The sequence below is a fragment of the Scyliorhinus torazame genome, chromosome 2 (assembly GCF_047496885.1).
Source record: "Scyliorhinus torazame isolate Kashiwa2021f chromosome 2, sScyTor2.1, whole genome shotgun sequence".
Lineage (NCBI taxonomy): Eukaryota > Metazoa > Chordata > Chondrichthyes > Carcharhiniformes > Scyliorhinidae > Scyliorhinus > Scyliorhinus torazame.
The window spans coordinates 96,619,002-96,645,420 of record NC_092708.1 but is presented as its reverse complement, the minus strand read 5'-3'; the positions used below and the strand labels follow the sequence as shown (position 1 = coordinate 96,645,420).

The following is a 26,419-nucleotide window of genomic DNA, read 5'->3' as shown; positions in this document are numbered from 1 at the left end:
AAAGAATCTGTATTTACAAATGACTTGAAGGATACCATCACTCTTACATTTCAGTACAGTATCCGTTTCTCTCTTTCTGTCTCTCTCATTTTCTCTCTCACTTAGAGAGATCATAGCGAAATCTGCTCTATCTTTAGCCCACATTGAAAAATATGCACTTCCAATAGCAGTCAGTAGCTGGCCTCACACTGGAGCCAACACGGTACCCAAGCCAAAGTGCTCTACCAATGCCTCAGCTCAGAGGAGCTAGCTTTGCACTGACTAGGGCTGAAACCTCATACCTTCCGAGACTATTCACAAGGTAAACTTGCTCAGTCATCAGTACTTCCCTCATTTGTCTTCTGCTCATTCTTATTAATTGTTCATTCACAATATCACTACTCTCTCTTGTTTCTTTACTCCTTCTGTCCACTTTTGCATTTGCCCCTGTCCCTCTTTCCTTTTACATACATCCTCTCCCCTTTAAAACCTTCGTAATCTCTTTCCCTCCTTTCCACTTGCCCTCATTTTCAATCCCCATTGCACATTTGTTCTCTACGACTCATACGTGGACCAGGTGTCACAGCACCTGGGGGATCTCCCAGGCCATTGAAGATCCCTGGGTAGTCAGGGACAGGACAGGGTGGCACCCTATCTCTGCCAATGGCACCTGGGAAACTTGGCATGGCAAGGCTGCCTGCTTGGCACTGCCACCCTGGCACTGCCTAGGTGCTGGGGTGGCACTGGCAGGAGAACTGCCAAAGTGGAAGTGCCTGGGTATCTGGTTCTACTACCAAGGGTCAGGATTTGTGGGCGGGATGGTTGGGTGGGGGTGAAGGGCGGTATGAGGGGTCTCCGGAAGGTTGGGGGGCGGGGGGGGGGGGGGGGGGGGGTGTCCTTGAGGGGATGCCTGGGAAAGCCTGAAAAGGTTGAGCCCTCAGCGATCCCATTGTGAGGTATCCTTATGTCGGGGGAGGGTTAATGCCTATGTGTGTGTGCGGGTGACATTGCCCGTGGGTGGGGGGTGATATTGGATGTGGGTGGGAGTTGTGGAGGATCAGGGCAACCTTTCAAACTAGTGGCCTGATCTCTGAGGTGCTGGGCTGGCCAGAGAGTTCAGCTCCCGAGTGATGCAAAAAATTCTAAATGTGAATCTGACTGGGGATAAACTCCCCAGGGCCCAATAAAGTGACTACGTGTGGTTTGGTAGTGATGGGGAACTCGGCAATAGAGCTGGTGAGAAACTCCCAGCAAACCCGCCATAAGTGACACTTAGAAACATTTCCATTAGATCGCGCCCATAGTCTCGGGCGACATGGTGGCTTAATGGTTAACCCTGCTGCCTCACGGCGACGAGGACCTGGGTTCGATCGTGGTTCCTGGTTATTGTCTGTGTGGAGTTTGCACATTCTCCCCTTGTCTGAGTGGGTCTTAACCCCACAACACAAAAAATGCAGAGTAGGTGGATTGGCCATGCTAAATTGCCCCTTAATTGGAAAAAAAAAGAATTAGGTACTTTAAATTTAAAAAAAAAGGTTGTGCCCATAGTCTCTGATTGGGCTGTGCAGCAGTTATCAAGAATTAACATAATTTTGCAACCCCGGGAGACCCACAACCTGATGATGAGCTCTGGCTTCAGGGCCAAAATGGTTCTCATACTAATCAAGAAAACTTTTCTCGTCATCCATGTATGCTTATTGGCTTTATTACTTATTAAGCAACATGGAAAACCCTGATCCCCTTGGAAGACTAGGGATTTAAGCTTTTTCCAATAACAAATAACTTACACCATAAGACATAGGAGCAGAATGAGGCCACTCGGCCCATCGAGTCTGCTCCGCCATTCAATCATGGCTGATATTTTCTCATTCCCATTCTCCTGCCTTCTCCCCATAACCCCTGACCCCCTTATTATACATTTGGGTATCTGCTGCATTTGAACATTGGGTACGGTAAGCCATTCCTTGGAATCTTTGAATCCCGGTCCATAAGACTTAGAAGCAGGATTAGGCCACTCCGCCATTCAATCATGGCTGATATTTTTCTCATCCCCATTCTCCTGCATTTTCTCCCGAACCCCTGATCCCCTTATTTTTTTTTTAAAATAATTTTTATTGAAGTTTTCACAAAATATCAACAACAAAATGTAAAAGTAACCCAATAGAATTAAATACAACACAAAACAAAACAACCCCGTACCCCCTCGCCCCTATACATAAATAATAAATTAACACCCCGAATTAACACATAGCAAATATATACACCGCCTCAGATCCCCCTGTATAGACAAAGAAAAATAAGATAGAACCCCCTCCCCCCCACAAGGTTGCTGCTGCTGCTGACCAATGCCTATCGTTCTGCCAGGAAGTCCAAGAACGGTTGCCACCGCCTGAAAAACCCTTGCACCGATCTTCTTAAGGCAAATTTCACCCACTCCAATTTAATAAACCCCGCCATATCGGTGATGCAGGATTCCACGCTTGGGGACCTCGCATCCTTCCACTGAAGAAGAATCCTCCGCCGGGCCACCAGGGACACAAAGGCCAGAATTCCGGCCTCTTTCGCCTCCTGCATTTCCGGCTCCCCTGCAACCCCAAATATTGCGAGCCCCCAGCCCGGTTTGACCCTGGATCCTACTACCCTCGACACCGTCCTTGCTACGCCCTTCCAAAATTCCTCCAGCGCTGGGCATGCCCAGAACATATGGGTGTGGTTTGCTGGGCTCCCTGAACACCGAACACACCTGTCCTCACCACCAAAAAACCGGCTCATCCTTGTCCCAGTCATGTGTGCCCTGTGCAGCACCTTAAACTGTATGAGGCTGAGCCTCGCACACGAAGAGGAAGAGTTCACCCTCCCAAGGGCATCTGCCCACGTCCCCTCCTCGATCTCCTACCCCAACTCCTCCTCCCACTTACCTTTCAGCTCCTCCACCGAGGCCTCCTCCTCCTCCTGCATCACCTGGTATGTTGCCGAGATCTTCCCCTCTCCAACCCACACCCCCGAAAGCACCCTGTCCTGTACCGTGCATGGCAGCAGCAGCGGGAATTCCACCACTTGCCGCCTGGCAAACATCCTTGCCTGTAGATACCTAAAGGCGTTCCCCAGGGGGAGCCCGTACTTCTCCTCCAGCTCACCCAGGCTCGCGAACTTCCCATCCACAAACTGGTCCCCCAACCTTCTTATCCCTGCCCTGTGCCACCCCGAAAACCCTCCATCTATTCTCCCTGGGACAAACCGGTGGTACCCCCGTATCGTGGTCCACACCGAGGCCCCCACTTCCCCCCAGTGCCGCCTCCATTGCCCCCAGAGTTTGAGGGTAGCCGCCACCACCGGGCACATGGTATACCTCATTGGAGGGAGTGGCAGCGGCACCGTTGCCAGCGCCTCCAGACTTGTACCCTCACAAGACGCCGTCTCCAGCCTCTTCCATGCAGCCCCCTCCCCCTCCATCACCCACTTGCGCACCATTGCCGCATTGGCGGCCCAGTAGTACCCACAGAGGTTGGGCAGCGGCAGCCCCACCCCCCCCCCCCCCCCCCCCCATCCCTACTCCGCTCAAGAACACCTTTCTCACCCTCGGAGTCCCTCGCGCCCACACAAACCCCGTTATGCTCCTGTTGACCCGCCTAAAGAAGGCCTTCGGGATAAGAATGGGAGGCACTAGAACAGCAACAAAAATCTTGGGAGCACCGTCATCTTGACTGACTACACCCTATCCGCCAGGGACAGCGGCAACGCTTCCCACCTCTTAAACCCCTCCTCCATTTGCTCCACCAGCCTCGTGAAATTAAGTCTATGCAGGGCCCCCCAACTCCTGGCCACCTGGATCCCCAAATACCTGAAGCTCCTCTCCGCCATTTTTAGTGGGAGCTCGCCAATCCCCCTCTCCTGGTCCACTGGGTGAACCACGAACAACTCGCTCTTCCCCATGTTGAGCTTGTACCCTGAGAAATCCTCAAACTCCCTGAGGATCCTCATTAACTCCGGCATTCCCCCCACCGAGTCCGCCACATATAGCAGCAAATCGTCCGCATAGAGCGACACCCTATGCTCCTCCCCAGCCCGCACCAACCCCCTCCAGTTCCTCGAATCCCTCAGTGCCATAGCCAGGGGTTCAATCGCCAGTGCGAAGAGCAGGGGGGACAGGGTACATCCCTGCCTCGTCCCTCGATGCAACTAGAAGTACTCAGACCTCCTCTTGTTCATGGCCACACTCGCCATCGGGACCTCGTACAACAGCCTAACCCACCTGACGAACCCCTCCCCAAACCCGAACCTCTTCAGCATCTCCCACAAGTATCCCCACTCTACCCTATCGAAGGCCTTCTCAGCGTCCATCTCCACCACTATCTCCGCCTCCCCCTCCCTTGCCGGCATCATAATAACATTCAGGAGCCTCCCCACATTCGCGTTCAACTACCTCCACTTCACGAACCGTCTGGTCTTCGTGGATGACCTGCGGCACCCAATCCTCAATTCTCGTGGCTAAGACCTTCGCCAGCACCTTGGCATCTACATTTAACAACGAAATCGGCCTGTAAGACCCACACTGCAGGGGATACTTGTCCCGCTTCAGGATCAAGGAGATTAGTGCCCGTGTCATCGTCGGGGGCAAAGCCCCCCCCCCCTTGCCTCATTGAAGGTCCTAACCAGCAACGGGCCCAACAGGTCCACATATCTTTTGTAGAATTCGACCGGGAAACCATCCGGCCCCGGTGCCTTCCCCGCCTCCATGCTCCCTATCCCTTTGGCCAGCTCCTCCAGCCCAATCGAGGCCCCTAATCCTGCCACCAGTCCCTCCTCCACCTTCGGGAACCTCAATTGGTCCAGAAAGCGGCCCATCCCTCCCTCCTCCAGTGGGGGCTCGGACCGATACAGTTCCTCATAAAAGTCCCTGAAGACCCATTTGATGCCAACCCCACTCCGCACCACACTCCCTCCCCTATCTTTAACTCCCCCGATCTCCCTAGCTGCGTCCCGCTTCCGAAGCTGATGCGCCAGCATCCGGCTTGCCTTTTGTTCATATTCATACACCGCCCCCTGGGCCTTCCTCCACTGCGCCTCCGCCTTCCTGGTGGTCAACAGGTCGAATTCGGCCTGGAGGCTATGCCTCTCCCTCAACGTCCCTCCTCCGGCTCCTCCGCGTACCTCCTGTCTACCCTCACCATCTCCCCCACCAGCCTCTCCCTCTGCTGTATCCTCTCCTTGTGGGCCCTAATGGAGATCAGCTCTCCCCTAACCACCGCCTTCAGCGCCTCCCAGACCATCCCCACTCGGAACTCCCCGTTATCGTTGGCCTCCAGGTATCTCTCTATGCTTCCTCGGACCCGCTCGCACACCTCCTCGTCTGCCAACAGCCCCACCTCCAAGCGCCACAACGGGCGCTGGTCCTTCTCCTCCCCCAGCTCTAGGTCTACCCAATGTGGGGCGTGATCCGAAATGGCTATCGCCGAGTTCTCTGTATCCTCTACTCTCGCTATCAGTGCCCTGCTCATAACAAAAAAGTCGTTCCGGGAATAGGCCTTATGAACATGCGAGAAGAATGAAAATTCCCTAGCCCCTGGCCTTGCAAATCTCCAAGGGTCCACCCGTCCCATCTGGTCCATAAATTCCCTCAGCACTTTAGCCGCCGCCGGCCTCCTACCCGTCCTAATTCTGGAGCGGTCCAGTGCCGGATCCAACACCGTGTTAAAGTCCCCACCGGCCCCCATTATCAGGCCCCCCACTTCCAAGTCCGGCATCCGACCCAACATGCGCCGCATAAAACCCACGTCGTCCCAGTTCGGGGCGTACATGTTGACCACCCTCTCCCCTTGCAGCTTACCACTTACCATTACGTACCTGCCACCATTGTCTGTCACAATGCTCGACGCCTCGAACGACACCCTCTTTCCCACCAAGATCGCCACCCCCCCCGATTTTTGGCATCCAGCCCGAATGAAACACCTGACCTACCCACCCCTTCCTCAATCTTACCTGGTCTGCCACCTTCAGGTGTGTCTCCTGGAGCATGACCACATCCGCCTTCAGCCCTTCAGGTGCGCGAACACCCGGGCCCGCTTAACCGGCCCGTTCAGTCCCCTTACATTCCAGGTTATCAGCCGGATCAGGGGGCTACCTGCTCCCCTCCCCCGCCGACTAGCCATAACCCCTCCTCGGCCAGCCACGCGCCCGCACCCCACGTCCGGCCCGTTCCCCACGGCGGCAGACCCCCGCCCCAAACCCCTCTACTCGCTCCAGCTCCCCCTTGACCATACCAGCAGCAACTCGGTTGCCCCCCGCCCCCCCCCCCCAAGCTAAGACCCCTCCTAGCTGCTTTGCTCCCCCCATTGCACTCCTGCAAGTCAGCTGACTCCTGCTGACCCCAGCCACTCCCGCCTCTCCTTCGACTCCTCCCATTGTGGGACTTCCCCTCCCCCTCCATTATCCACCAGCAGGCTCTCCACCTCCCCCTTCTATCCCAAGCGTGGGAAAAACCCGCGCTTCCCCGTCCCGGCCCCGCCCCCTCCAGCCTTCAGCGCGGGAAAAAGCCCGTGTTTCCACCTGCCCGGCCCGGCCTCCTCTGACGCAGCTCCTTTTACAGGCCCAGTCCCCTCACCCCCGACCCGGGCCTCCCCCTCCCCTGCGGGACCCCTTCCCCCCCTACCGGCCATCCACCCCCTACTGCGTTTACTTGCCCCCCTCCAAGAGCCCACCCGACAGACCCAACCAAAACAGTGCCCAACCCACCCTAACCACCCACACCAAATCAAAAAGAAACACGAACAAAGAACCCCCCCTCAAAATGTAACACAACAACAACAATCCCCGACCATCCCCACGCCCGACCCCCCATCCCAACCCTCAGTTTGTGTCCAGCTTCTCAGTCTGAACAAAGGCCCACGCTTCTTCCGGGGACTCAAAATAATGGTGCCGGTCCAGTCGCGCCGGCTGCAGCATGCCAAACGTCACCCCCTTCCTGTGTAGCATCGCCTTCGCACGGTTGTACCCAGCCCTCTTCTTCGCCACCTCCGCGCTCCAGTCCTGATATATTCGAACCTCCGCGTTCTCCCACCTGTTGCTCCTCTCTTTCTTGGCCCACCTGAGTACGCACTCCTGATCAGCGAACCGATGAAACCGCACCAGCACCGCCCGCGGCGGCTCGTTAGCCTTGGGCCTCCTCGCCAGCACTCTATGGGCCCGTTCCAGCTCCAGGGGCCCCTGGAAGGACCCCGCTCCCATCAGCGAGTTTAACATAGTGACCACATAGGCCCCCACGTCCGACTCCTCCAGCCCTTCCGGGAGGCCCAGGATCCACAGATTCTTCTGCCTCGACCGATTCTCCATCTCCTCGAACCGTTCCTGCCATTTCTTGTAGAGCGTCTCATGCGCCTCCACCTTTACCGCTAGGCCCAAGATCTCGTCCTCGTTATCTGAGATCGTTTGTCGGACCTCGCGGATCGCCACCCCCTGGGCCGTCTGGGTCTCCATAAGCTTATCAATAGAAGCCTTCATCGGCTCCAGCAGGTCCGCTTTGAGATCCCTGAAGCAGCGCTGGATAACCTCCTGCTGCTCCTGCGCCCACTGCATCCATGCTGCCTGGTCCCTGCCCGCCGCCATCTTGCTCTTCTTCCCTCGCACTTTCTTTGGGTTCACCACCACTTTTTTAGTCGCCCCGCTCCTGCTCCAAGCCATACACTGTCGGGGGAATGTTGCAGTCTTCTTCCCACACCGGGAAATGTCGAGAAAATGCCGTTGGGGGCCCTGAAAAGAGCCCAAAAGTCCGTTCCAAGCGGGAGCTGCCGAACGTGCGACTTAGCTCTGCATAGCCACAATTGGAAGTTCCTGATCCCCTTATTAACCAAGAACCTATCGTGCTTGTGAGATCTACCATGCGGATTTAGTGGCACTTGCAAACACTAAAACTCAGTAGAAATTTGAGTTAACACTTCTCCGGTGCCAATAAGAATCGTTTTATTTGTCTCTATTGATTACAATTGAGAATCATTTAAAGTCTCATTCTCTGATAAGTCCAGATAGCAAAAGACTCAATAGAAGCAATTTTGTAGACAATTCAACTTTCAAATAATACAGAAATGATTTTCTTGCTTACGGCAAACAGCTTGCAATAACTTCAAAAGTCAGAGTTAGAAAGTGAAATATGAAAGACAGAGAGACAGCGAATAGTTAAGTCAAAGTATAGATTGATTCTGGAAGTAAAAAATGGCCGTACGATCAAACACGGTTATGCTAAATCATATCAGACTTTAGCCATCTAGCTATACCCCGATGTAATCCTAATTGGTTTGAGTTAGAATCAGATAGGTTTGATGCGACGCTCAGCCGTCTGTCATTAATAGGCAACATTAAAATGTATTCTTGTATGAGCTATGGAATGCGATTCGGCTTCCTTATCGCATAAACTTGCTTGTTTGGACAATGGTCTCTATGCTGTTGCCAAATGTATTTGTTAGTTGCATAGGAATTCTGTGTTCTGTTTGCAGCTATGTTCTGAAATACTGAATGTGTGTTTTGAAATGACCTGAGGTTATGAGTGAGTTTTAAAATGGTATTTAATAGACATGGGGTTTAATGCTAAATAGCTATCTTATACCTATCACTTTTACCTATAGAAAATAGCTGGCTTCTACAGTGCTGTCTCATCCGCCATTATATAGGTTTTTTTAGGAACATAGCTCCAATGTAGTGGGGTCTGATCAGCATTGTACCCTTGCTCAGCTGGTAGACCATCTTCCAATATTATCGTGGAAACTTCATCCAAATATGCCTCTTCAGTTTCATGGTCAGCTGCAGCTTTTCACCACGTAATCTCAGTAGACATGCACCATGCTGTTTTTAAAATTTTGTCATACCATCCTGTTGAGTATGCACATGGCGTTTTTAGACCTAACTCTTCATGAAACACTTTCACTTAGGCCATGATAATGAAGCAATCCACTGGATATTTATAACTCCAACGCTACCTGGTCCACCCCAGTAACACTTTCTCTACATGGACAGTCTTTGACTGATGGAGTGTTTTCCTATTATAGAACATAGAACTTATAGTGCAGAAGGAGGCCATTCGGCCCATCAAGTCTGCACCAGCCCATGGAAAGATCAGCCTACCTAATCCCACACCTCCACCCTATCCCCATTAACCCCATCTAACCTTATTGCACACTAAGAGCAATTTAGCATGGCCAATCCACCTAACCCGAACACCTTTGGACTGTGGGAGGCAACCGGAGCATCTGGAGGAAACCCACGCAGACGGGGAGAACGTGCAGACTCCGTACAGACAGTGGCCCAAGCCAGGAATCAAACCTGGGACCCTGGAGCTGTGTAACAACTGTGCTACCGTGCCGCCCATAATTTCCATTAAAATTATCCATTAATTTGGCACATCACTGACAACATAAAATTTAAGTAATTCCTTTTGTTTCTTCAAATTATAAATGGTTGCTATACCAACACCATATTCTTCACACAATCTTTTCACTGAGGCACCCTTCTTTCAATGTATTTGTAATTCCATTTTCTGCTTAATACTCAGCGACAAATGCTTCCACTTGGCATTTCCGCCAGCCATGGGACTTTCTGCTGGCTTGTTCGACATGAAACCAAGGCTAACAAATACTATTATTGCAGAAAGATGCTTCTTCAAACAGTATTCAAACTTTGTGTAATAGATGGAATCGGTGACGCCACCAAATAAAGTGACAGTTTTTAAGAACTCTGCATGCCAATTTCAAATTGCTACTCCATGCACCATCGTCGCGTGTAACCAGTTTTTGGGTCCTTCCGGTTTTTGGGTTGCAGGATAAGGGTTCCAGAGCCTGTCATGCCCTCAGGATGTCCTGAGTACTTTATTGCCAGATAATTATGACTTTTGGAAAGCAGTCACTGTACTATAGGAAAGCATCAGCCAATTTGTACACAGCAAGTTCACACAAACAGCAATTGAATAAATAACAAATCATCTATTTTTAGGTGTTGATTGAAAAGTGTTCATCAGGACACCTGGATAATTCCTCTACTCTTCTTTGCATAGTGTGGAAGGATCTTATATCATCCACCCAGGAAGACATAGGGACCTTGGTCTAAAGCCACATTCAAGAAATAGTACATTCCACAATACACTTCTAGCTCAGGGCTACGCTGAATTGTCAGCCTAGCTTGAATGAAAAGTCTCTGAAGTGGAGTTTGAACTCAGCCTTCTGGCTATAATGCAAGAGTGCTACCACTTGCTAAAGTTGACATTTATGATCGGAGCTCTTCTATAAGAGAGGTTATTGGATCCATTTGTGGTAGTGAGGCAAACTGGAGAACAGGCTTTGAATGTGATGCTTCACACAACTTGATGGACAAAAGGATCCTACAGTTTCATTATTGCGGTAATTGCCACCTATGCAAGTTGGCTCATATGGGGAAAAAGAGAGTTGCATTTTTATGGCTTCTTTCACAAGCACAAGACAAAGGCACTTTACAACCAATGAAGTATTTTTGAAATAAAAGCAAAATACTGAGGAGGCTGGGACTCTGAAATAAAAACAGAAAATGTTGGAAAGACTCAACAGGTTTGGCAGCATCTGTGGAGAGAGGAACAGAGTTAATGTTTTAAGTCCATAAGATTCTTCTTCAGAGGTTTTGAAGTATAATGACTGCTGTAATGGAGGAAATGTGTCAGTCAATTTGAGTATAGCAAGCTTCCACAAACAGCAATGTGATAACAGCCTGTTTTTGTGGTGCTGATTGAGGGCTAAACATTGGACAAGATACTGGAGAAAATAGCCCATCTCCTCTTTGAAATAGTCCTATGGTGCCTTTTACCACAACCTGAGAGGGCAGACGGGGCGGGATTCTCCCTTTGGGGGACTACGTCCCCACGCCCGCCGGAAAACAGGTGAGAATCACTCCGGGTGATTCCCTGTTCCCCAAGGGGCTAGCAGGCCTCTGGTGTGCATCCCGCAGCTCTAGATGCCGGCGGGACCCTGCTGGACAGGCCGCGCATGCGCACGGTGGCCGCAAGCGGGTTCTTGCATGAGCGTGGGCTGCCACACGCCGACATTGCGGAGCCACACAGCGGGCCCGCGTGGAGGAAGGTAGGTCGCTCCCGGATCGCGGGCCTGCCCGTCGTCGAGGCCCCCCCCCCCCCCGCCCCCGGTGTCCGATCCCCACGCCCCCCCACCATAACGCCAACATCAGCCGTGACTCCCGCGTTCCCACCGGGTGGAACCACATTAGAACCACGCTGGCGGGAACTCAGCCAGTCGATCGCGGAGGATCACCGGGGGGGGGCCTTTTCCAACGGCCCCTGACCGGCGGCGCATCAATTGCACACGCGCGCGAATGCCGGCGATTCTCCGGTCGCCGAAGAATTGCCGGCATGGGGGCCTATTTTGCGTAATTCCCCACACCGAGCATGATTTCGGCGCGGAGGGTCGGAGAATCCCGCCCAGGGTCTTGGTTCAACATCTTATCTGAAGGATTGCACCTCTGACAGAACAGCACTCCCTCAGTACTGCACTGGACTGTCAGCTTAATGTTTTCAAATTCCGGAATGGGGCTTGAACACACAACCTTCTGACTCATCAGAGGCAAGAGTGCTACCAACTAAGCCATGGCTGACACGAATAAATAAGGCAGCTTGATAGATAGATATTACTACCTGATTGGGCATCTCTACTGATGACTGTCACAATAATGTTGGTCTATATTTTGCAACTTGATAATAGAGATGGGGGGATGCAGAGAGTATAGACAATGTTTGGTCTCCCGCCTGGATGACAGTTATAATGACATTGACTGAAACTACTAGTGCCATCCAATCACCTGTTTCATCATGTCGTCTCTAAATTTGGCAAGATTCAAGATTTGCCATTGTTCAAAATTCAACAGCTCACAAGAATTTATACAACTTTCAGTTCTATTCCTTTGCACAAATCCAATGATGCCCTTGTGCTGTGATTTTCATGTTGCATTGACACCTATTGCAAATACAATAATAAAGCACCAGTAATGAGCCATGTATTCAATACAATGATTCCTTGTGAAAAAAAAACCTCAGGTAGTCTGCCGCTGTAGTAGAATTCAATTCATTGTGTGATCAGCTTTTAAAATTGCATTTGGCCTGGGGATGATTTTATCAGATTTTTGAGCCCTCTGTGAATCTGCTGAATATGCTTGGTTATTTTTGCACAATATGGTCTGGTACATACTTTTGTTACTCTTAATCGTTTTATACTTCCAGGAACCGTTGGCAACTGAAAATAATCGTTTAAAAGAACAGATAAAGGATTATCAGCAAATGCAAAAAGAACTTAAAAGAGGTATTGAAGAAAGAGACCATGAACTCAGACAGCTGAGAAAAGAATTAAAGGAACATACTGACTTCTTTAGACGTGGTGAACAGCTCTACTGTACACCAGATTTAAAGGTAAGATGCAAAGATCAGACAGTGTTATTAATTCTCACAAAAATGTTAAAATCAGATACCTATTGACAAAGTAGCTCCTATAAATCGGAAGCATGGATTTATTTTCTCGTGCTGGTTATAGGCAGCGGTTGATTTTTTTTTTGGAGTACATGATGACCTTAAACCTTTTTGCATGGTTCTACACATATAATTTAAAGGGGCTGTCTTGCACATAACCGAAGTGGGGACTTTCAGGTTCCAACACAACTGCACAACTTGAGGGAAGATTAGTTGTGGGGTTATTTCCGATCATCACTTCCAAGGACAGCCATCAGAAATAGGGGCAGCAGTGAATCACAGAATGACAGAAATCTAAGGCACAGAAGGAGCCCATTGGGCCTAGGCTGGGGGAAAAGAGCTATTTGTCCTAATTTCACTTTCCAGCTATATCCACTCTATTTGGGCTCCTAAATTTTATACACCTCACTTAAATATCTCCTCAGCCTCCTGTTTTCCAAGTAAAATAACCTCATCCCTAAAAACTAAAATTCTCTATCCCTGGCATCATCCATGTGCATCTCTCTAATGCAATCTAGTGAAGTCATGGGTTGGATTTTTGCTGCATGCCAACATTCATCCCTTGCTTCATTGGGTAAGAAGCACCATGGTTCTTTAAACAACCGCTGACAGATGTCTTTATTTCTGACATTTTCTGTTTTAATTTCTTAACTGAGTGTGACCTACTGTACTCACATGCTGCTGTAAATACAAGAACTAACATGATCCACCTTCCTTATTGTATTGTCTAATTGGTACAGATGAGGCCTAATTAAGTTTTTGTGGTGCAATGCACTTTTTTGGTGTTTATTTTCACTGTTTGGACACTGAATATTGGTGTCAGTTGTATTAAATATTTTATAATCTGAAAATCTGAATATAAATGAGACAGTTTATTGCAAAAAAAAAGCAATGCTACTGCACACCATGGATAATGGATGGGAGAGACCTGAGGTCTATCCAGTTTTAGGTCTTGAGAATCTGCATGTTCTTTATTTTTGTGTGGAATGACTGTCCTGAAAGTACATCATTTATTAATGTTAAACTTAAAAGTGGTTTCATGTTGTTGCCTGTCTGAGTAGTATGCAGGTGCTGCTTCTATATATATAATGCTTTGCAGATATTATGGATAACAAACATTGGACTGAATCTTGCTGGAGTAATAATGGCATGTTAACAACGTACACCATATTGTGTGCTCAAATAAGCCAGTGAATTCGCGGGGTAAAAGAGAGATGCTGCAAGTTGAAAATTTCTAGAATTAGCTGATTGATTTATGCTGCTGCACTCTTTGCTTCACACAAATATCATCTTGTTGTTAGCTTGGCCCTTATGTTTTAAGAATTTTCTTGATTTCTTACATTATATGCCACTTAAGTTCATAGAAAGTTAGGATTAGTGAATGAGTGACATTACCTTTTAACAGCATGCTAATTGTTTATACAAGCCAATCAATCTCTCTGGCTAGAAACGGGACAATGTGAACTGTTCAATCTTGTTCCTGCTTTTAGCCATTTGGCATTGGAGATTTTAAAAAGTATCATTTTAAATTCTGACTTTTCAATTTTTTTTTTACCATTCCTCCTTTATTCTCTCATCTCATTTTCTTTCCATCTTTGTTTCTCTTTTTTTGGCTCTAATTCACCCGCCTTCGTGTTTCCCTGTTTCTGTCCCAATCCTTAAATCTCTTTGATTAGGGAGATACACTGTTGGTCTTCATGTACCCTAAGGTCCCAGCCACCCTGTTTTGACCTTTCTGCATGTTATGACACAAAATGATTGTTACCGAAAAGGTATTGGAGCAGGCCTAATTTACGTTACAAACTGAAATACTCCACCTTACAATTTGACCCATTATCTGGTTTTGACTATCTTGAAGGGAAAATTATTATTTTTCATTGTGCAAGTGTTGATTAAAGCAAGAAATCTGTAAGGCAATCTTCGTCTTTGAACCCGACTGATCATTTTTCTCAATTCAAAACTGAAATTGCTGGAAAAACGCAGATCAATCAGCATGTGCAGAGGGGACAGACAAATTAATGTTTGGGTGTGGTCCATTCAAAACCGTTTGGGAGAAGGATCTGGACCTGAAAAGATAACTTGTCAGTCTCTTCAAAGTGCTGACTGGCATGCTTTGTGTTTCCAACATTTTCAGTTTTTCTTTCAGATTTTCAACACCTTCAGTCGTTTGTTTTGTTTTAATTTAAATGGAAACTTTTCACGCAGAGTAGAACTGTGTTGACAATATCAGTGAGTAGGAGGTGTAATGTTCTATCATTCACCCAGTGAATTACACACAATGAAAGTGATGACAAGGCGTTATGGACGGCACGGTAGCATAGTGGTTAGCACTGTTGCTTCACAGCGCCAGGGTCCCAGGTTCGATTCCTGGCTTGGGTCACTGTCTGTGCGGAGTCTGTATGTTCTGTCCGTGTCTGAGTGTGGTTCCTCCGGGTGCTCCGGTTTCCTCCCACAAGTCCCGAAAGACATGCTGTTCGGTAATTTGGACATTCTGAATTCTCCCTCCGTGTACCCGACCAGGCGCTGGAATGTGGCGACTAGGGATTTTTCACGGTACCTTCATTGCAGTGTTAATGTAAGCCTACTTGTGGCAATAAAGATTATTATTATTTACCTCACGAGTGCTAAATTATGTCATCAAACTAACCAAAAACTGGATGTTTCCACAGTATCCCTATTCTTGACAAAAAGAACTGCATTTCTTCTCATTTCTAAATTATCTGAAATGAAATGAAAACAAAAATTGCTTATTGTCACAAGTAGGCTTCAAATGAAGTTACTGTGAAAAGCCCCTAGTCACCACATTCCGGCGCCTGTTCGGGGAGGCTGAGACGGGAATTGAACCGTGCTGCTGGCCTGCCTTGGTCTGCTTTAAAAGCCAGCTATTCAGCCCAGTGTGCTAAACCAGCCCCTGGACATAATGGACATAATCTTCCATTTATGTCTTCTGCTCGCTCTCTTTAAGGTGGAGTATTTCACAATCTGTACCGTTAACCTGTTGGCTCTGTTTCATATGTTTTGTTGCTGGCTGTTTCAAACTTTAATTTAGTTCTCTCTCTCCCTCCTGAGCATCTTTTCTCTTCTCATTGCCTTTTGAATGATTCCCACTGTCGATATAGATACATAGAAGATAGGAGCAGGAGGAGGCCTTTTGGCCCTTCGGCCTGCTCCGCCATTCATCACGATCATGCCTGATCAACCAATTGAATAGCCTAATCCTGCTTTCTCCCCATAGCCTTTGATCCCATTCTCCCCAAGTGCTATATCCAGCCGCCTCTTGAATATATTCAAAGTTTTAGCATCAACTACTTTCTGGGGTAATGAATTCCACAGGCTCACCACTCTTTGGGTGAAGAAGTATCTCCTTATCTCTGTCTGAAATGATTTACCCTGAATCCTCAGGCTGTGACCTCTGGTTCTGGACATATCTATCATTGGTAACATCTTCCCTGCATCTACTCTGTCTAGTCCTGTTAGAATTTTATAAGTCTCGATGCGATCCCCCCTCATTCTTCTAAACTCCAGTGAGAACAATCCCAACCTGGTCAATATATGGCATTCACACAATTCTGCCAGTTTCCATATCTTCAACTTGATTTTTACTGAATCTCTTTCTCTATGCCTCTTGCCCTTTCTGTTTGTGTCTTACACCTTATTGGCCAGAGATACATTTAATGGTGAGATCCTCTGACAATAGAAATTACTTTTTCTCCTTGAATATAAAGTCCTGGCTCTCCATCCAAATATGGTTGTACTTTTTAGTACCATGGGGCACTCTCCCAATAGCTATCTGGAATATATGCCAGATGGTCAAGATAATGATAAATACATTGTGAACCAAGACAGAAACATTTTAAATGGATGGCGAATGTTTCCATTCTTATTCTTGGGGGCATCTATCAGTCTCACTAGGTTTGTCTCATTTCTAAAAATAAATCTTCTTGAACAGTTAAGAGATGAGTTCTAAGGAGGCTGGGAGAGTTCAAATAGTCATCTTAATCCTTACCTCCATCCCTGGAGCTGAGCACTCCTAGGAAGCATGCAATGCATCATATGTCCCCCACAGGCATGTACAGATATAAGAGAAGTTGGGTTGCAAGGCGGTCATGTGCTGGGGCTGGTGAGGAGAAAAGGAGGTTGGCAGAATGCTAGTGGAGAGGTTATGAAGGATTAAGGCTTGGTAACGTGTGCGGAGCAAGATGGGCATGGACTCGGGAATGCTCATGTTGGTCTGGCTGTACACAGCAGAGACCTGAAATCATTTTGAAATAAACCAGGGAACACGCTTGGAAGGTGGATTTGTCAGGAAACACTTTGGGTGGATCCTCCCTACTTGGGGAAACAGTCCTCTGACATTTTTGTAGGTAGACTTGATAGATTCCCAAGATGTGGGAATAGTTATGATAATCACTGAATTTTTCACTCGAATAGCAACTTTCAAGAGCATGGCTTTTGTGGGCATGTGGTATTTTCTGACCAATCAAATATCAGAAATTGAACCCACAGGGAATGAGAGGGATGTATACAATTTTAAAATTTTGAAAAATTAATTTAAATATAGAACTACCTGAAATTATTTCTGAAATATTAAATTAGCACACAGAAAATAGCCTAAAAGCTGCACATACAGGCTGGGCCCCAGTGATCCAACCTGCAAAGTCCAATCAATTCAACCCTTTTGGGGAGTCTTTCTTATTTACTCATTCCACCTGCCTGAATTTTGTGGGCCTGGAGGTTTGAAGCGGGTTAATCTTAGCACTGTTGGCAGATAATTCACACATTAAAACTCCCAAGTGGTTGGGATCGGTAAAATGTGGTCTATATAATTTAATGGGAATGTGGATTTGATTGTATCCCTCAAGTTGTTTTGTGCGCTAAGATTAAAAGACTTGATCAATCATGTTAGATTAATACTTGTAGTGTGACACAATTTCAGCAGATGGTGCTCATTGATCACCTACATGCTCAGTCAGTTGGAATCAGCAGTTCCAGGCTTGCAGCATACATTGCATTAAGTTATTTTCATCATAGAGTATTTAACATATATTCTATTTCATACCTTATATCAGAGCTTTGTTCTCTGTTGTACAGTGGTTTACTCTGTCTCTTTATTTTTAATTATTCTGTATACTCCAAAGCAAAATTTAGTCAATTGGGTTAAAACTGTTTGTATTTCAAGGTGAACTGGAAGATGGCTGAATCATCATCAAAGAAGGATGTTCCTTTGACAGGCACAGATCATCATCCTCTGAATAAGTATGATTTTTCTTTCCCCCCCCCCCCCCCCCCCCATCTTCAATGGAAAGTTGATTTATACAAATAATACACTTTGGTAACATAAAATCTCATCAGTGATAAAGGATACTCCAGTAGCAAGAGCAGAATTTTTTTTTTAAAGTCTTCATATAATCTACTGGTGTGCCAAATATTTTAGTTGTATTGATCTAATGTGACAATATTGAGGAAACCTGATTTCATGAACACTGGTTTTTAGCATCAATGGCATTCTTTGCAGTTGCAAATTAATGTCTAATTTGCTGAATCTCACGCACATGACACCAATAATTGCTATCCATCTCGTTCACCATTATTACCTAGTTATGTGTAAAGGGATCTGGCCAAATTAAATAGATTGGCCAAGAATGAAAAGTGGAAACTGTGAAGGAACAGAAATTTAAAGCTCCAATTACATGAAAAGATAAATGTACAGACATAAAATATGATTCAAGAGGCTAATGGAATGTTGGCTTTTGTCTCATGAGGTCTAGACTCTGATTAAATCCTGTTTAGTGTATTGCATTCAGTTCTGGACATGGCATCGCGGGAAGGATGCCTTGGATTTGGATTCAGACTGGTGATGAGGCTAAATTACAAAGACAATTTGCATAGACTAGGCTTGTATTCCCTTTCGTGTAGAAGATTATGGGGTGAGGTATTTAAGATAATTAAACGAGTTGGTAGGGCAGATGGAGCGAAACTATTTCCTTTGGTTGGGAGAGTTCAGAACAAGTTTTGGTCGTTCAGGCTGATGTCAGGAAACATTTCTTTACACAAAGATTTAAAGGAAATCTGGGCAGGCTCAAGGAGCTGAATGGCACACTAGATCTTTGTGTTGTGGGGGGTTTGAAAGTAATACTTGTCAGACAATGGCTAGAATGGTGCAGAGGCATCCATACAGGTTCATTATTTAGTCGAGATCGTGGTAGAAATTCTATGAATCTTCCTCTCAACCTATGCTGTAACTTCAACAGACAATGCTGTGGCTGTCATAGGATAACTAAATTAAACCCAAAAAAAGTCAGTCACACAGAGCTAGACGGTAGAGGAAAATGTTGTGAGCAACCATGCCAAAATTTTCAAAGAAGACATGGAAGGCATAGAATTAATTTGTGACTTTGATTAGTTATTTCATTGCTGTGGTGGGGGGAGAAACTTGATCAAAAATATGCAAAAATGGAATTGCAGGAAAGGCAGGCACTGTTTAGGAAATACCAATGCATTTATGGACCTTTCCCATTGTGCCAGGCCCTCCGAGATGTAAAACCAGAAAATGCTGGAAAGACTCAGCAGGTCAGTCGGTATCAGAGAAGAGAAGCAGAGTTAATGTTTTCGGTTGATGATGACCTTTCAGCGAGCCGTATTTGATTCACTGACCTCTTTATTGATAATTTATTTGGCAAGGCATTATCTCCCATGCTGATAGATAATAACCCATTGATAATGGTTTTCCTCTGTTAACCCGTTTCCATGGATCCAGACCATCTCTTGTACCATGTATTCCAAAAAAGCCTCTGCATTCTGCTACTCCCACAGTTAGTTTAGCTCAGTGGCTTGAGAGAATGCATCTTGGATATGTATTTGCCAATTCAAATAGAGTACAGGCTGCAATTGTCCTGCAATTGAAACACTTTTAAGATTTTTTCAATATGTGTCTGACAAAATACAAGACAATTGCAACGTAATAATAGTTCCAATTTTAAGTTGTAGTTGGAGAATTTGCCCTGCTGCAATATTGCCAATGAAGCTGGGAAAGAGCTACAAGGTCATTTCAGTGCTTTGCTTGAAGACTCAGTCAAAGCGGAGTAAGTTGAAAGGAAACGTTTTTATAGTATCCGTATTTTTCCTATGTTCTGTATAGAAAAATCCTGATTATTTCTGCCAGATATTTGATTTGATTTATTGTTATCTGTACTGAGTATGGTTCTGCGTATGGTCCAGGCAGAAAAACATGGGGCATATGATAAATACACAATGTAAATACATAGACATCGGGTGAAGCATACAAAGTGTAGTGCCATACAGTAGAGAAGAGGCATGGAGAGATCAGTTCAGTCCATAAGAGGGTCATTCAGCAGTCTGGTAACAGCAGAGAAGAAGCTTTTTATGCATCTGTTAGTGTGTGTTTTCAAATTTTTGTATCTCCAGTGCAATGGAAGGGGTTGGAAGAGAGAATAACCTGGGTAGGAGGGGGTCTTTGATTATGCTGTAGACAGAGTCAGTGGATGGGAGACGCGTTCGTGTGATGAGTTGGGCTATGTTCATGACTCTCTGTAGTTTTGTGCAGTCTTGGGCCGAGCAGTAGCCATACCAAGCTGTGATGCAGCCAGATAGGATGCTTTCTGTGGAGTGTCTGTAAAAGTTGGTAAGAGTCAATGTGGACATGCTGAAATTCCTTAGTTTCCTGAGGAAGTATAGGCGCTGTTGCGCTTTCTTAGTCATAGTGGCAATGTAGATTATTATTATTATAGGAAGTCGAGGATCCAGTTGCAGAGGAAGGAGCTAAGTCCTAGGATTTGGAGTTTTCATATGAACTGGCAAGATTATGGTGTTGAAGGCAGAGCTGTAGCCAATGAATAGGAGTCTGACTTGGGAGTCCTTGTTGTTGAGATACTCCAGAGATGAGTGTAGGGCCAGAGAGATGCCGTCTGCTGTGGACCGGTTTGTGGCTGTATGCGAATTGCAGTGGATCAAGGCATTCTGGGAGTATGGAGTTGATGTATCTCATGACCAACCTCTCGAAGCACTTCATAATGATAGATGTCAAAGCCACCGGACGGTAGTCGTTGAGGCACATTCCCTGATTCTTCTATGGCACCGGTATGATGGTGGTCTTCTTGAAGCAAGTGGGAACCTCGGAATGGAGTAGGGAGAGGTTGAAGATGTTTGCGAACACACCCGCCAGTTTGTCCGCGCAGGATCTGAGTGCATGACTAGGGACTCAGTCAGGGCACGTTGCTTTCCAAGGGTTCACTTTCAAGAAGGCCGATGACTTCGGACACTGTGACGGTAGGTATCGGTGTGTCCAAGGTTGTTGGGGCAGTTGACAATGGTTTGTTGCTTTCCTGCTCAAAATGAGCATAGTATGCATTGAGTCCATCAGGGAGGCTTTTGCCGGAGATTCTACTGGCTTTTTAGCCCGTTATGTTTTTTAAGCCTTGCCACAACCGATGACAGTCCGTGTTGTTAGTCTGTGACTCTAGCTTAGCCTGGATTTGTCTCTTGGCGTCCTTGATGGCTTTGCAGAGGTCGTACCTAGATATTCTGAAGCAGGAAAATGTATTTATCATATATAACTAAGTCCTCTGAATGTAAGCCACCATGTGTACTCTTTGTTCCACCATCTTTCATAAAGTCCAGATGGCTCTTGTGTAGGGAGTGCCCTGTTATGCTGAGTGGGATAACCATATTTTCATGGAGCTGCACAGCTGTTTCTATGCCATTACTTGCAGCAATACGTTACTGCTGTGATGCACTTACTGTTAACAAAATTAACTCTCCTTTTAATTACAGTTGCAGAGTCCCTGATGTGGGGCTGGGAGTTTGCAATGGATATTCAAGGAGGCTAAACCTGAATTATTTGGTTGGATTGACTCATAACTTGTGTAATCAAAGATATTCAGCGCCGGCATCTCCACATCAAAGATATTCAAAGCATCAGTTCTGTGGCCCCAAATTTGGACGCAGAAAATGTACCTTGGGACTCCTTTTAACAAGTCTTTCTGGCCCTGAAAGTTGATGGAATGGACAGACCAGTAAATTAATACCTTTGGGACCTTCTAAAGCAGACCAAGGCAGGCCAGCAGCACGGTTCAATTCCCGTACCAGCCTCCCCGAACAGGTGCCGGAATGTGGCGACTAGGGGCTTTTCACAGTAACTTTATTGAAGCCCACTCATGACAATAAGCGATTTTCATTTAATTTCATTTCATTAATCAGTTTTTCAATCCTCGTATATGTCATTTTGCCAAGGAACTGTCTGCACATATTGTAAGTTGGGGGTGTTTCTTTGACAGTGTATCAGTTTAACGGATTTTATCATGCCTTTTGTGAAGATAACATATCCATCCCAGTATTCCATATTATTTATTCTGAAAATTTAATTCCAATTGTCCTTCATACTGCAGGTGCCAAGTTACATATCTACCATTGCAGCTAATATTTGCTGTTAAAAGTGCCATGTTTATATATAGATCTGGACAATGCTTTCAATCTCATCCGATTGATGATGCAAAAAAATTATCTATTTATAATTAAAAGTAGTGGTGTATTAAATTTAGCTGTAGCTGAATGAAAATCAAGTGTCTCAATTTTCTCTTTGACTTAAATAAACAACACAAACATGCTAATTGACTGAAATTTAGATCAGCTACTCAAGGCTGCATTTCAATAAATTTAGTGCCACGTTTATTCTTTCAAAGCCTTTTTGTCATTTGTAATCTGACAGCTGTACAAGTAACATTTCTAAGATGATAAATCAATTTTAAAAATCCTTTAAAGTCATGAAAGTTGTTTATGCCTTTCTCTTAGTTAATAAGATAACCCTTATTCCAGGACGATTTGTTTGCAAAAGGGCTTTCTGTGTTTTCAGGTCTTCATAATCATTCCCTTCTCCTTTTCTGTGATTTGGTTTCTTTCCCTGGCCTCTGTTTCCCACAACCTCTTTGTATTATGGTCAACCTCAAACATAAATTAATTATTCATATCTGATTGCATGTACTTGGACTTTTTTGAAGCCCTTTTGTATTTCCTTAACCTTCCATCCTGATCTTCAATTGTGATCTTTCTCTGTTCATAGAACCATAGAATTTACAGTGCAGAAGGAGGCTATTCAGCCCATCGAGTCTGCACCGGCCTTTGGAAAGAGCACCTACTTAAGCCCACACCTCCACCCTATCCCCATAATCTCTCCTACAGTTTTGGACATTAAGGGACAATTTAGCATTGCCAATCCACCCACCTAACCTACACTTCTTTGGACTGTGGGAGGAAACCGGAGCACACACTGGGAGAAAGTGCAAACTCCACACAGACAGTCACCCGAGGCTGGAGTTGAACCTGGGTCCCTGGAACTGTGAGGTAGCAGTGCTAACAACCGTGCCACCGTGCCGCCCATTCTTATAATAATCTTTATTATTGTCACAAGTAGGCTTACATTAATACTGCAATGAAGTTACTGTGAAAATCCCCTATATTTTATTGAGTTTAAATTTCATCACCTGCCATGGTAGGATTCGAACCCGGGTCCCCAGACCATTATCCCGGGGAATCTTGATTACGAGTCCAGCATAATACCACTATGCCACCACCTCTGTTCCATGAAGATTTTGCGTTTCTCGTCCACTTTGGCTCTGCCCCACTCACCAATTGAAAATTATTCTAGCTTTCACAAACTTCCATTCTTCCTATACCTAAGCAGTGCCATGAGAAATGGCATTCTTTTTCATGTACAGTTATTCTAAGTGTTTCAATATCCAGTTTAGAAGAATCTACTTTGCAGCAGCATTTTTTGTCAAAATAAAACTATATCTAAGAATTAAGCTCCCATGATAGTCCAGTGCGTAAAAGGCACAACTTTGCCCTACAAAGCAGAAGGCTCCAATATTTGTGCTCAGCAGTTGATCTCACATGGGACAGTATTAATGATATCACAATTAGCCTCTGTACTCTTGGCTTGGTTGGGGAAATAAATCAAAGAAGAATATTGCTCTTCATGGCTACACAGTGACCACCTGGAAGTTTACGCATATGCATATAAGCTTGGCTGTGATGCCTGCCACAGCACATTGGCCTATTGACATACGTGACCTCAGAATTGAAAAATGGGGCTGGATTCTCTGCTATCGGGATTCTCCGTTACGCCGGCAGTGCGCACACGGCGGGGAATTTCCCTGCAGCGTTGGGTTGCCCACCATGAGAAACCCCATTGGGCGGCTGGCGGGATGGAAAATCCCACTGCCGGCGAGGGTGCGCTGCACCGGAGAATTCCGTGCATGGTCTCTTGTGCTAGTTAATCACAACTTGGAAGCTGTTCCCCAAGAAAAGGAAGAAAATTGAGAGATAAAATGAATTGTTTCTTGTATGTTTTGTGTTATTGGAGCACATTTTACAGTTCACAAGATCCTTTTATTCAGTTATTAACTGGTAGTAATAAACCATCAATGAAAGCAGACCAGATATGTTATAGATGGGTGCAGGGGGTGCCAGGATAACTGAGCCAGCTTGCATTTATGCCAGAGTCTTCATTGAAGTACCTCTGAATTCCTCATGGCATGATACCAACCCCTGAAGGGGTGATTATCTTGCCATGCTGGTACGAGCTTGAAGTAGTAATTCAGCAGGATTTATAGTGCCAGTCTAGTGCTGGATCATTGTAAATGCCAAATTTAAATTGGACACAAACTTGGCAGTATAGACTGGTTATAAAACATTCGACTTCTGTGTTGAGGAATTAGTTCCAAATGTGATATTCTCCCATGAAACTAATACTTAGTTGCAAAACATTATAGGTTACCTCTTCAATAAATGTCATTGTATCTATATATAAAGGTTTGATGCAAAGGGATGTTGGTATTCGTACCTGCACAAAGAAATAAAGCCATTTATTCAGAATGTGGTTCTTATCACCACCTGGTGGCCTGCCTCCCAACCAGATGATCACAGGTTCAGGAAATGTGAAAAATTGGCAGTTTTCTCCTTTGCTATAAGCGCACCTTCTGTCAGCTGATCGTGTAACAGCATTGATTATGGTCACGGCCAAGTCTGAGACCTAGACCGTCCCTCCTTTCTACTGAAGAAGGCTGTGTAATGACAAGTGATTTATATAGGAAAATTAACATTAAACTGCTTTTCTGACATACCAATACTTGTATTACAGAGAGACGTTGGAATTTGCTTTTCAGGAGGTTTGTCAAGAATTTAAACAACTGTCTGCCTTAACAAAGAAACAAACGGAACTTCTGACTTTTTATAACTACAACAAAGAAATGATAAGTGAGTACTGTGCACATTTTCTTTGCATTGTACTTCAGTCATTTAGGGAGAGAATCGAATGGCATCTTTGTAAAACTGCAAAAATGCATACCTGGATTATTTTCCACTGACTAGAATGTCATATCCTTCCTTGTAAATCATCATTATCTGAACCCTTTATTTTCTTCCTTGTATTTCACCACATTTGAAACAACTTTAAAATAATACTGATGGACAAACATTTAATTATAGAGGGAAAATCTGCAGGGTTTCTGAACAGTGTTGAAAACGCAATTTTGAAGACTGCTCATTAATTATACCATTACATATTAGTAATTCATGTCAACCTATAGAAATGCATTACTATGTCTGACTGTAATAATTAAATATCTTAACATTTATGAAATGGGGGAAAAACAAGAAGTTAGATCAAAATTTAATCTGTAGAGCTCTTTCATGTGATCAAAGCACTGTTAGAAATTTATCAATGATTGCCAAATATGAATTCCTTCATCCAATCCTGCATCTTTTCCTTTCTAATTTGAGAATACCTAAAATACAAGATCTGCCTTTACATTGATGATGTAACAATTCCAGGAACTGATGAAAAGGAATGTTTAATATGTCAGTATTGGAATGAATTGCAAACTTTAGTTTAAAGGTTATGAAAGTCCAATGACAGGGCAGCATGGTGGCGCAGTGGTAGCACTGCAGTCTCACGGCGCCGAGGACCCAGGTTCGATACTGGGTCTGGGTCACTGTCCATGTGGAGTTTGCACATTCTCCCCGTGTTTGCGTGGGTTTTGCCCCCAGAACCCAAAGATGTGCAAGGTAGGTGGATTGAACACGCTAAATTGCCCCTTAATTGGAAAAAATTAATTGGGTACTCTAAATTTTTTTTTTTTAAATGAATGTCCAGTGACACTAAAGCGATGAGCACCTAGTTACAAGATGTTTCCGATAAACCCTGAATGACTTGTCAAAACAACTGATTTCACAATCTCATTGCTTAACCTTTTAATAAAGGTTAATTCCATCAATTGGTTATTTATGTCGTGAGTTAGAAAGGGATGTAAACATTCCTTCACTTCAGGGAGCTTTAAAGAAAGTTAAGAATAGAATTACAACTTTTGCCATACATTTGTTTTCTGCCTTTAGCCATTCCCAGTCGCATAATTTGGAGGGAAATGTGGGGAAGCAAGTGACTACTCCCTGAATTATATCAATGTTATTCTTGAGCAGTCCTTGGAAGGTGTACAGGTTAAGTTTCACTTGGCTTCCAATTTTCCCCCACTATGGATAAGCTCTAGACCACTGATTGTCACTGTGTGGTGCAGCAAGTTGGGTTGTCAGCAGTAACATTTTGATTTTGTTTTGGGTTTTTTTGTAAATAAAAGGATTGCTTACAATAAATCTACAGTGGAAAAGATTAAGAGTAAAACAGTTCACCTCCGTATTTCAAAATGTAGTAACGAGGTTAATATTTCCTTTATTATTTATACACTATATTATACACTATATATATATATATATATATATACACACTATTCAATAGTGTACATGGCTACTCATTTTAATGAAATGAAATGAAAATCGCTTATTGTCACAAGTAGGCTTCAAATGAAGTTACTGTGAAAAGCTCCTCGTCGCCACATTCCTGCGCCTGTTTGGGGAGGCTGGTACGGGAATTGAACCGTGCTGCTGGCTGCCTTG

The 26,419-nt window shown here is 45.2% G+C and overlaps 1 protein-coding gene across 1 annotated transcript in view; it reads left to right on the top strand.

Annotated features, from left to right (window-relative positions):
- The window catches only part of tank (TRAF family member-associated NFKB activator), a 165,860-nt gene that overhangs the window by 62,422 nt on the left and 77,019 nt on the right, over positions 1–26,419 (top strand). The window contains exons 5-7 of the mRNA XM_072474416.1: positions 12,215–12,400; positions 17,637–17,713; positions 24,612–24,727. Of these exons, the coding sequence (XP_072330517.1) occupies positions 12,215–12,400; positions 17,637–17,713; positions 24,612–24,727 (379 nt within the window). The remainder of the gene's footprint in view (positions 1–12,214; positions 12,401–17,636; positions 17,714–24,611; positions 24,728–26,419) is intronic.